The sequence below is a fragment of the Fistularia commersonii genome, chromosome 20 (assembly GCF_037954325.1).
Source record: "Fistularia commersonii isolate RoL2024-O1a breed Wild chromosome 20, RoL_Fcom_v1.0, whole genome shotgun sequence".
NCBI lineage: Eukaryota > Metazoa > Chordata > Actinopteri > Syngnathiformes > Fistulariidae > Fistularia > Fistularia commersonii.
Window position 1 is genome coordinate 9,559,049 of NC_141303.1, and position 11,871 is coordinate 9,570,919.

At 40.4% G+C, this 11,871-nt stretch overlaps 1 protein-coding gene across 2 annotated transcripts in view; it reads left to right on the forward strand.

Annotated features, from left to right (window-relative positions):
* fndc1 (fibronectin type III domain containing 1) overlaps nt 1–11,871 on the forward strand; it is a 38,822-nt gene that overhangs the window by 13,572 nt on the left and 13,379 nt on the right. For both annotated transcript variants that reach the window (XM_086167268.1, XM_086167269.1), the window contains 8 exons: nt 1,534–1,641; nt 1,858–2,046; nt 2,137–4,260; nt 4,345–4,460; nt 4,818–4,929; nt 5,230–5,592; nt 8,479–8,622; nt 11,628–11,864. In XM_086167268.1, coding sequence (XP_086023394.1) covers nt 1,534–1,641; nt 1,858–2,046; nt 2,137–4,260; nt 4,345–4,460; nt 4,818–4,929; nt 5,230–5,592; nt 8,479–8,622; nt 11,628–11,864 — 3,393 coding nt within the window. The remainder of the gene's footprint in view (nt 1–1,533; nt 1,642–1,857; nt 2,047–2,136; nt 4,261–4,344; nt 4,461–4,817; nt 4,930–5,229; nt 5,593–8,478; nt 8,623–11,627; nt 11,865–11,871) is intronic.

Genomic DNA, 11,871 nt, shown 5'->3' on the forward strand with positions numbered 1-11,871 from the left:
CAAGTTGAGCCAGGCCTAGGCAACTCCATAATTTCAGTTGGAAGCCTTTGCATTGTCACACCCAATGAGTCAATCCACAGAAAGGAAGGTTGACTGAAGAGAGCCTATTCTTGCGGAAAAAAATAAGTCTTGCATAACCATTTTTGTCAACAACTACCTTCATATCCTCTCTCACTACATCCATAAATCTTTTCTTTGGTCTTCCTCTAGACTGCCTGCCTGGCAGCTCCCAATTCCAGCATCCGTCTACCAATATATTCCTCTGTACATGACCAAAACCATCTCAGTCTGGCTCTCTCCAAAACATCAAACATGTGCTGTTCCTCCAATTGACTCATTCCTGCTCCTATCCATCCTCATCACTCCCAAAGAGAACCTTAGAATCTTCATCTCTGCAACCTTTAGGTCTGCCTTCTGTCTTTTCATCACTGTAACTGTTTCTTGGCCATACAGCATCACAGGTCTCACTACTGTCTTGTACACCTTTCCTTTCATTCTGGCTGATAGTCTTCTATCGCATAGTACCCCAGACATTTTTCTCCATTCATTCCAACCTGCTTGAACCTGTCCTTTCCGCTGCTCTGGACTGTTGACCCCAAGTATCTGACATCCTCCAACTTCTTGATCTCCACTCCCTGTAGCCTCACCAGTCCACCCGGATACCTTGTATATATGAGATGTTGTCTACCTTTGTACCTTTGTCTACCATCTGTCCCTCTGTGTTCATATCCTGTATACCAAATCTGCCCATCACTTCTTCATCCCCTCAATTGCCTGCACCACCATGCCCATTGAAGTCTGCACCAATTACCGCCCTCTCATCTCTGGGGATATTCTGCATCACTTCATCTAACTCATTCCAGAACTCACATTCCACCTGCGGGGCATAGCTACTAACAACATATAGCATCACACCTTCAATTTCCAGTTTCAGACTCATAAGTCTATCTGACATTCTTTTCACCTCCAGAACATTCCTAACAAACTCCTCCTTAAAAATAACTCCTTCTCAATTTCTCTTCCTGTCAGTGCCATGATAGTACAACTGAAAGCCTGCTCCTAAGCTTCTAGCCTACTACCTTTCCACCTGGTCTCCTGGACACACAGTATATCCACCTTCCTTCTCTGCATCATCTCAGCACTTTCACCACCACCATGGACTTGCAGCTCCTTGTTCACTGATATGGTTTGAATTCTAGCCTGGCCCCAACTCATTACCAAGTTGAGAGTTATACATATTATCAAAAGGAATCTGCTTAAAATGTATGGCAGCAATTATTTTCCTTTTTGAGGTTTCAAAGTACAACATTTTTCAGCTGTGATTTAAAAAAAAAAAAGTAATATTTACATTTAATATATTTATATTTAAAATATATTTACAATATCAATTAAATAATTAGAATAATATTTAATGTAATTGTATTTAATACTTATTATTCGTGAAAAATAGTAATATTTCATGCTGTTATGTTCCTTTTTGGTTCTAGTGGCTTCTTTGCTGTTTTCCTTAGTTTTGTTTTCCTCACTTGTTAGCTCCATCTGGGCCACCAGAGAACTTTGAGGTTAAGCCACTGCGGGGGAAAGGGACCACTGTAATAGCAACATGGGATCCTCCTGAAGAGCCAAATGGAAGAATAAGAGGTTAGACTTGAAGAATTTTATCCAAATGTGTGTATCCTAATTGAAAAAATATTTTCCTACTACGGCATTCAACAAATACCAAAATCGATAACACACATGGGGTCTGATGTGACTGATCTTCTTACTCTTTTGTGAAGACCATTAATTTTTGAAGCTGCTCTCCTAAATGGGATAAACACCTGTTTTCTCAAGAGCTGTTCACTTACTTTCACACAGAGTACATTCTTTCTTATGCTCCTGCAATGAAGCCTTTTGGAATGAAAAGTGTGACATACCGGGGCAGCACAACCTCAACTAACATAGACGGTCTTACACCTGGAGACCGATATATCTTCAAAATCAGAGCCACCAACAGAAGGGGACAGGGTCCACAAAGCAAAGCCTTCAGTGTGGTCATGCCAGGATGTAAGCACAATTAAAGTTTTGTAAGGGAATGTATGAATACATGAAAATGTTTTTCACTGTAAATTTTTGGCTATTTTTTTCATTTGCCAGCCAGGAGCTCTGCGTTACCTGTATCGGCAACAAAGGAAAGCCAAAGGAGTGGTAAATCTCCATCTAATCAAGACACCAACCTTAACAGATCCAACATCCAGTCGACAGAAGAACCTCAAGAACCAACCGCATCTCCTCAGTCTCACTCTTCCGCACCTGTCAGTAGGCGGGTACGTCCACTTTCACAGTCACGCTCACACCCATATCACAGCATCTTCTCCTCTGTAAGAGGTTCAATAAGAAATGTAGGCAACAGAGGTTCATCACGAGGAAGAGTACGAGATGAAGAGGATGAAGTAGAAAAAGAAGAGAAGGAAATACCCACAACTTCAGCCCCAGTGAAAGAGACAACAGCCACTGAGTCAAAAGCACCAAACAATGAAGTTTCCCCTGAATCTGAGGATGAAATAAACCACAAAGAGCCAGAGCAAAAGACTTCTGAGACCCAAAACCTTAAAGATTTGTCACCCTCTCCAACTAAATCCACATCTGCCCAGCAGAGGAGGCCCCTTAAGGTCAGGATTCATCAAAGACCAGGAGTAAAGACTGCCTCCTCCGCATCATCTTCCCCTTCATCATCCTCCCCTTCCTCAACTTTGCTATCCAGCGTACCACACATCCCAGAGTCAGAAGCTGATGAAGTGGAAAAAACTCCCACATACACACAGGGAAAAAATACACAGACTCAGGTGGAGGATAAACCTGTAGGAAGGGGCTCTGTCCCTGCAGGACGTTCAAGTGGATTTGGTTCTAGATATGGCTATGGCAGAAGACAGCTTGGAATTCTGGTTAGAGGAAATTCAACTAGGATAGGCAATGGTTACAAACCTGGAAGAATTCTCCCGTCTCACTCAGATTCAACAAGCAGAACCAGTAATCAAGAAACACAACACATAGATACCTCAGAAACGTCACAGCCCGTGTTGCCAGTGAAATCCCAAGACCAAGACAATTTTGACAAATCACAGTCCACATCAGAATCCAGGTCTTATGACTCAGAAGATTATGAAAGAACCCAAGTCACTAACCACAATTTACAAAACAATAATGACAGTAATTTGAAAAACGCCGCTAAGGAGGAAACCAAAACTGAGGAGCCTACCTCAAGCTTTAAAGAACGACTCACAGAAGATGCGAAAAGGGAGGAAGAAGAGAGAAAGGAGAGCAGTTCAGAAAAACATGTGGTTCCTCGTACTAGATTTCAAAATCCAAGCAGGTTTGGTTCAGGGACGTCTTCAAGGCAGGTTGGTAGGAACCCTTTGAGCAGGCCATCCTCCTCCGTAGGGGCAGGCAGACCTGTTCTGAAAGGGACATCCGCAAGGATATCAGGGGCCTCAGGTACTGCAGGAGTGTCCTCAGTACAAGATACTAGTGAAGATCTGAGGACTACATCTACAAATGACTCTCTGAAGAATGGGATGGGAGTAGGCTCTTCTAAGCTGTTGGTGACAAACTCAAATACAGGATTTACTGATGTTAAAAATCCAACTACCTCCTCTTTTTCAACTTCATCCTCTTCAGTATCCATTGCTTCGAGGTCTGATCAGTCCATACCTGTACACATCGACTCAAATGAACCCCACAAAGAACCCATTAATAGCAATACAAATGACGATAAGAAGGATTACCTTGATGTAAACAACAGAGAACACACAGTGAAAACTGAAAACATTGCAGATACTACACTGCTTCGCTCAGAGGATGACGAGAGCATGGTTACAAGGCAAACACCTCTCAGGAAAAGGACGGGAATATCTCAACGTCGTCCTGCTTATGGAGGGAATGGGAGAATGCGCTCTCCTCTTTTTGCAACCAGGCAGTTTGGAGGGGCAAGGGTCCCCATCAGACCACAGCAAACACAGAACTCCAGACTGGGCTCTTCAACATCATTATCGACTTCCCCTTCTTCTTCCAATATACCTCAGCCTGCTACCTCAGACAATGACACAAGCATTGGCACTACTCTGACAAGGGCAGGAGGATTGGTTGAGGGTGATTCCAGGTCTACAGCGTCATCCTCATCTCTATCGAGAGATGGCTTTAGGGGTCAAGGTGGAAGGTCTCGCTATCCTATCCTCAGAGGGAAGCCAAATGGAGGAGGACTTAAACCTGGAAATGGAAATGGTAAATTCCATGATTGAAGCAAAATATATAGTATAATATGAAATGAATTGTGACAATGACTGTTTAAATTGGACAATTGTTTAGGTAAAAATGGCCGACCCAACCTGACAGCAACAAATGATAAAGAGTCTTCTTCTTCCCTTGGAACCCGCAAGGCCAATGGTCAAAGGTTTATTACAGGGCCTGATGGAGCCAAATGGGTAATGTTGAATAACTGAACACATTTTGATTTTTTTTCAAGTATCTAGTGGCCTTTATTGAACTTAGATACCTTCTCCTCAATTTAAATTCTATGAGGCTTTGATTATGTGATGATTTTCAGAACAATGTTCATTATACTATGTGACATTATTTTGTTCAATAGTGCCATTGCTAGGTTTAGAATACTATTCAATGCCATAGATCTTTCAAGACTTTTCCAGTGAGTCAAAATATATGTAAAATTCCAAAAATGGACTGTGGCTCATACCAAATGGCATAGACTGATTGCAGGAGAGGCTTGAGGCTGAACATGTCAGATTCATATAAAAATAGTGAAATGATTTTGGTATCTCAAGGTGATAGACTTGGAAAATGGTCTACTAATGAATCAAGATGGACAAGTCCTTCAAGACTCACAAGGGAAACCCAAGCGTGTCGTGCTTGGCGAGGATGGGCGTACAATTTTTGGTAAAGTAATTTAAACATATGATACTAAAACTGAAAGCAAAAAAAAAAAAAACCTTTCATTAATTTACATTAATCACACTGTTGGTTGTTGGTAGATATGACATGATTTGTCTGAACAAATTCTGCAAAAGATTTTGCTGCATAAATATAACCTTTTCCTTTTTGTGATGCACACTGAACTGACAGCAGCGTATTTTAAAATATATAAATGGGATACTAATTTGATTTCCTGTCTTGCTGTTGAAGTTTCAGTGACTTTACTGACTTTTTCTTCTTTATTCTTCAACTTGAAATGACCAGATCAAATGGGCAGCCCACTTTTAAACCAGGAGGGCATGGCCTTGTTTGGTCACGGACGAGATAGTCGGCCTGTTGTCAACCCCAAAGACAAGGTCCTTACAGTTGGAGGGAAACCTCTACTTGGCTTGGATGTCCCTCCCCACAGGACTACAACAACCACCACCACTACCACTACTTCTACAACTACTGCTACGACAACATTTCCTACCACAACACCTGAACCCACAACAACCGAATGGACTACAGAGGAGTCTACCACGGAACAACCATACCCCACATGTCCTCCAGGAACATTTTCTCGATCAGATGACTATGGGTATCCATTATTGGATGCAGAGGGAATACTGGACTGTTACCCAGTTGGTGAGTAATTCTGAATATCAATTAAATCGAAAGGAAAAGCTTTGTTTCATCACTGTTGTCCTTTTTCCTTCTTAGACATTAGGTATGAACCAAAATACTGGAAAAGAACAATTTGCTATATATTTAAGGGTTTTGAGAAATCCTAAAACCAGCTATTATCTAGGAGATGCTGTTAAGGACACAATACAACACAGTGCAAATTCCTGCTAACACTGAATGATAAATTATAGTTCAGTGCATCAGGGCTTTTTCTTACACTATATGGCCATAAGTATTCGCTCATCTATCCAAATAATCAGAATCAGGTGTTCCAATCACTTCTATTGCTACATAAAACCAAGCACCTAAGCATGCAGACTGTTTTTAGGAGCTCAGTGGATTCCAGCGTGGAACTGATAGGATGCCTCCTGCGCAACAAATCTATTCGGGAAATTTCCTGCTCCTAAATATTCCATAGCCAACTGCCAGCTGTATTATAAGAATATGGAAGTCTTTGGGAATGACAGCAACTCAGCCACGAGGTGATAGGCCATGTAAACAGATGGAGCAAGGTCAGCGGGAGCTGAGGTGCATCGTGCGAAAAGGTCGCCAACTTTCTGCAGTCAATCGCTACAGACCTCCAAACTTAATTGGCCTTTGGATTAGCTCAAGAACAGTGCGCAGACAACTTCATAGAATGTGTTTCCATGGCCGAGCAGCTGCGTCCAAGCTACACATCACCCAGTGCAATGCAAAGCATTGGATGCAGCGGTGTAAAGCACGCCGCCACTTGACTCTAGAGAAGTGGAGACGCGTTCTCTGGAGTGATGAATCATGCTTCTCCATCTGGAAATCTGATGGACGAGTCTGGGTTTAGCAGTTGCCTGGAGGAACGGTACTTGTCTGACTGCATTGTGCCAAGTGTGAAGTTTGATGGAGGGGGATTAGGGTGTGGGGTTGGTTTTCATGGGCTGGGCTTGGCCCCTTAGTTCCAGTGAAAGGAACTCAGCTTCAGCATACCAAGACATTTTGGATAATTCCATACTCCCAACTTTGTGAGAATCGTTTGAAGCTGGCCCCTTCCTTTTCCAACATGACTGCACCAGTACACAAAGCAAGGTCCATAAAGACATGGATGACAGAGTCTGTTGTGGATGAACTTGACTGGCGTGCACAGAGTCCTGACCTCAACCTGATGGAACACCTTTGGGATGAATTAGAGTGTTGACTGTGAGCCAGGCCTTCTCATCCAACATCACTGCGTGACCTCACAAATGCGCTTCTGGAAGAATGGTCAAAAATTTGCATAAACACACTTCTGAACCTTTTAGACAGCCTTCCAGAAGAGTTGAAACTGTTATAGCTGCAAGGGGTGGACTGACATCATACTGAACCCTATGGATTAGAAATGGGATGTCACTTAAGTTCATATGCGAGTCAAGGCAGCTGAGTGAATACTTCTGGCCATATAGTGTATGTTCTACAAGAGAGGTGGATTTGGGTGTATATGGTGTTTGTGTATGTCCAGCTCAAAAATATGTCTCACCTCAGATTGATGCTAGAGCATCTTCTGCTTCTGTCACAGAGGAATCTTCAGGAATGGAAATGGAACTCGTGGTTACAATGACCATGGTGCCTGATGCTTTAGCTGTTAAGACAGGTATTGGCAGAGCATGGCTTCAGACTGACCTATTGCAACGTGGCTAGGGTTGACTCAACTGCACTGTATGGCGATTGTAAAGTGGTTGATCACATCGCTATTTAACTTTTACTTAACTTCTTTGTTTGGGCCTTCTGACTTGTCTTTTTTGTCTAATCTCCAGTCTTCAATATTTCGCAATTTACTTTGTTTCATTTAAATATATCTGTTTATGAGCTGTTTTAATTTGCTCATATCCAGAAATCTACTAATCCCAATGAAGTGAAAGTGAAATGCATTATGACAGTAACTTAAAAAAAATAAATAAATTACCTGCCATTTTGCTATAATCCCCATACTAAGAAGTGAATACAAAAATTCCTCTGTTCTCAGAGTTTATATTGGGGAACAATTTTGGAACAATGAATGTTGGCTGTTTATCCTGCTGTCTTCAACAACTGTTTTCTCCCTTATTGCCTAAGCTCATACTAAAATACTGGGCATTTTTTCATCTTCAGTAAGCTTTAACACTAGCTGAATGCAAAAGGCTGTACTTAACTTAAGAGGGACTTTGGCATTTGTTTTTCACTCCAGGTGTTTTGAAGACTGAAAAAGTCTGTTGCACATGGAAAGCATGTTTTCTTTTCCCTTCGCATATCCCTCTGAAAGTCACATTGCATGAAAATATTTCCTGAAACAAATACTGGGATGGCTAAAATGTGGTTGCATTTGTCTTGACCATGATGTAATGCTAAGGTCCATTGGTGTAGTAGAAGAATAAAATAAACATCGAAAGAAGAACCTGACTGAATTTCACATAAAAAATCTTTTCACTTTTGTTAGCCTTTTGCAATACCCTTTGTCTTTAAACATTCCGTAGCCCCCTCATTCTAATGCGAACACACACACACACACACACACACACACACACACACACACACACACACACACACACACACACACACACACACACACACACACACACACACACACACACACACACACACACACACACACACACACACACACACACACACACACACACACAGAGAGAGAGAAAACGTGGGCTGAAAAACATCACAAAGGACTTAAGCTTGTGTTGTTTAATGGATTGGGTCTGTTAAAAATAATGTTTAACAGCTGCCTACAAATGAATTCTGTTTGTCATGTTTATTAATTGGTGACAATTACAAAAGAATAATGAAACAGCATGTCTGACAATTTTTTAAATTGATCACTTATATTAAAAATGATACTGTTGTTGCTAGATGAGCTTTTCGACCAGACCACCTTGCCACCACTCACCACAGCACCCACCACTACAGAGATCTTGACTCCAGAGCCTGACATCAGACCATGGAACAAAGGTCCTTCATCTGAGTTTGACCTAAGTGGAAAGAGGCGATTCACAGGTACTCTAAAAGGAAAAAAAAAAAACTTCAACAACTTCACACACTTATACTTCACCCTTCACATGCTCCTTTGTCATAGGACGGTAAGGATAAACTTCCAGACAATATGTGGTGTATTTACCTACGATCAAATCAATACCATGTGTTTGACCCCTTTTACTGGCTTCTGAGCATCACATATTTTGTTTCCTACTGTTTTTGTGTATGGGCAAAGTTGCATTTTGATTTGCGGAGAAGAAACTTTTGTAGACCTTTGTCTTGGCCCTTCCAGCAATGTCTCATAAATAGAATATATTGTCCCAAATTGTGCAGTAACATTCAGCCAGGAAAATCACTTTCCTGTTGTGTAAGTCACAGCTTTCCACACTTTTAGTATCAGTAGACCCATAGGAGGTTACCTATGTGAACTGCTACTGGGGCAAAACCAGAACATTTATATCTCAATGAGTGATGATCTTGCCCATTTTATAATTCTTCATATCAGTTTTGAGGAAATAAATCCATCTTAGTTTTTCTGATTAACTGAGGATGCTTCCACTCCACCCAGCCTAATGTGGCTCATAGTCACTAAATTTGCTTAAGATTTATATTTGAGGTCCAAAAGTTGACTCTGTGTAAATCACAAAGCATTCTTCTCCCCTCTCAAATGTGACCCGTCTCTCTTGTCACTTTATCTAGTTGCATAAAACTGACTGAAATATTCTCTTGTCAAAAGATGAAATGAATATTGTTGATGTCATAGCTGTAAAAATATTCATTTCTGTTTGCTGGAAAGAAAAAAAAAATCTTTCAGCAAGGTTTAAGGTAATAAATAAGGAACATTCAAAACTCACAGCCAGAGACACATTAAGATCAAAATAAAATAATACTGAGTTTTTCACGTTTTAAGATTTAAAGTAGTCAAAACTGTATTTTATTACTTAGGTCTAGCCCGATTTGATGTGTTTGAACCTGTGGTTATTAAAACATAAACACAATGTGGCAGCCAATAACTCTCATATAATCTATGGTGCCATTTCTAAAAAGGCATGTCACATTATAGTACAGCTCTTGATCTACCAAGACATAAAAATATTCTGGCACCATGTTTGTTATATTTGGAGCGGTGCCTTAACTACTCCACAGAATCCCTGAGCTAGTAAAAGTGAAATTACACTAACTTGAAATTTTTCAGGAACAAAAAGTATTTTTATTACTTCTATTTATCCCCATTCTCCTTTAGTGTCTTCCAATAGTAATTTTTATTGTGTCAAGTGCAGAAATTCAAGTAAAGGTATTCATTTAACACAGATAATTGATGTTGAAGCTTTATATGCAATTGTTCATTTTTCTTTTAAAGAAAATGTATCATCCAGGTTATGCATTACTACCTCCACTGCAGTGTTTGTCAGCAGCCCATGCAGCGGCAGCCTCCGTGATCTGATTATTAGCCACTTTGATGCCTAAAACTCAGAACACTGGATCCTACATGTAAAATAATGCAGCTAAAGCAAATATACAGAAATGTTCCGTGAGAAATCTTTGTTAGATCATCAATAAATAGATATGGCCAGTTTCAAAGGCTTAAGAACTTGCTGCAAAATGAGTGAAAAACCAGAATACTTAACCAATTAATATATAATGTGTTTAAGTTAGAAAACAGAATAATAAACTATTCATTCTGGACGTGAAGGTGATTATTTAAAGACCTATATGTGCACTGTAAACTAAATCCTTAAATTCTGCTTTCCACTAATGTAAACGGTTGCTGTCATCGAAACTTCAGAATTATTATGGGCGTTTTTTCTGTAGACGCAAATGTGGAACAGAGTAACTGCTGAAGTTTGGACACTTTTCACATTTTAAGCAACGACTTTCATGTCATCACAAACCTCCCAGGAAAGCATGTGAAAGCCATTATTCAACCAAAATCTGAGATAAACTGGCACAAGTAGAAAAGCAGTGGAAACCATAAAACCTATAGTAAAAGAGAGGAACATGTTGGCTCAATATTTATTAGTTTAATAAACTTGGCTCTCATTCAACAGACTTCCAGTGCAATGACCTGAGCTGTCAAACACATATTTCCCCTTTGTCTTTTTAAATGCCCAGGACTAGTGTGATGGAATGAATCTACCCCAAGGCAGACATTGAATAAAAACATTATCTAATAGCTCTTAGCAGTTGCATAAATCTACTTTTCAGTCAGTTCCAGATGGAGGGAGTATGTTAAGACTATTCATATTCTAATTTATGCCTGACTTGACTGCGAGTTGATATAATGTGAACTGCCCTATTTCCAAGTGGTATTTGTCTCCACATCAGACTCAAACATGCCTGTTTGATCGTGTTTTCAGACATTTTCAGACAAGAAAATAATTCTTGATAAACAAACCCAAGTGTCAAGATTTTCTGATTTGCACAGGCACTGAATAAGTCGATACTGTGCCAGCTTACAAGTATCCTGTGTAAAGAAAAATTCAAATCTGTTCAATGTAATTGATATTCAGATTTTTTTATGACAGTGGCTTTGAAATACATAAGCTATATGATTGGTGAAATACGACTTACATACAGTAGGAGCTTATATGTCAAAACCTACACACTACACATAGACTGTGTGTTATGTTGTTGACACGTGGAAGACACTTGGCATGCACTGTGGGCCAGTGATCTGCAGAAGTGGGAGCAAATCCAGGCTCCAGTGCTTCCCTCCAAATCCCAGTTAGGCCAGGAATTCACAGCTGTAGGTCCAGCTGGCCTGCCCAGAGACACAGAAAATAAAGAAGAAAGAGCAAAGGGAGTAGACGACAAAGGCTAGATTTGTGCAGACATTCACATGAGCCACTGTGCATGATAGGTTCTTCTTTAAAAAGGAAAAGTAAATGTGTGTGGTATATTTAGGGCTACATACTTCAATGATTAGAGTGCTTGTCAAAAACACTTATATTTATGTAGAAAACCATGCATTAAGTCGTATTGTTCTGTTGTTCACTAACATTAGTTTACATATTTTCTGTCTCCAGCTCCCTATGTGAACTATATTCGAAAAGATCCAGGTGCTCCTTGCTCTTTGACAGAGGCATTGGAATACCTTCAAGTCGACATTCTGGAGAACCTGATAGAGAAAGACCGCCCAACTGGCAATCAGAATCAACCTCCTAAAGCTAAGCCCCATAACCTAACTGTGGTCGCTATGGAGGGATGTCACTCATTCATTATACTGGATTGGGCACGTCCACTGAAGGATGATATGGTGTCAGGTAAGAG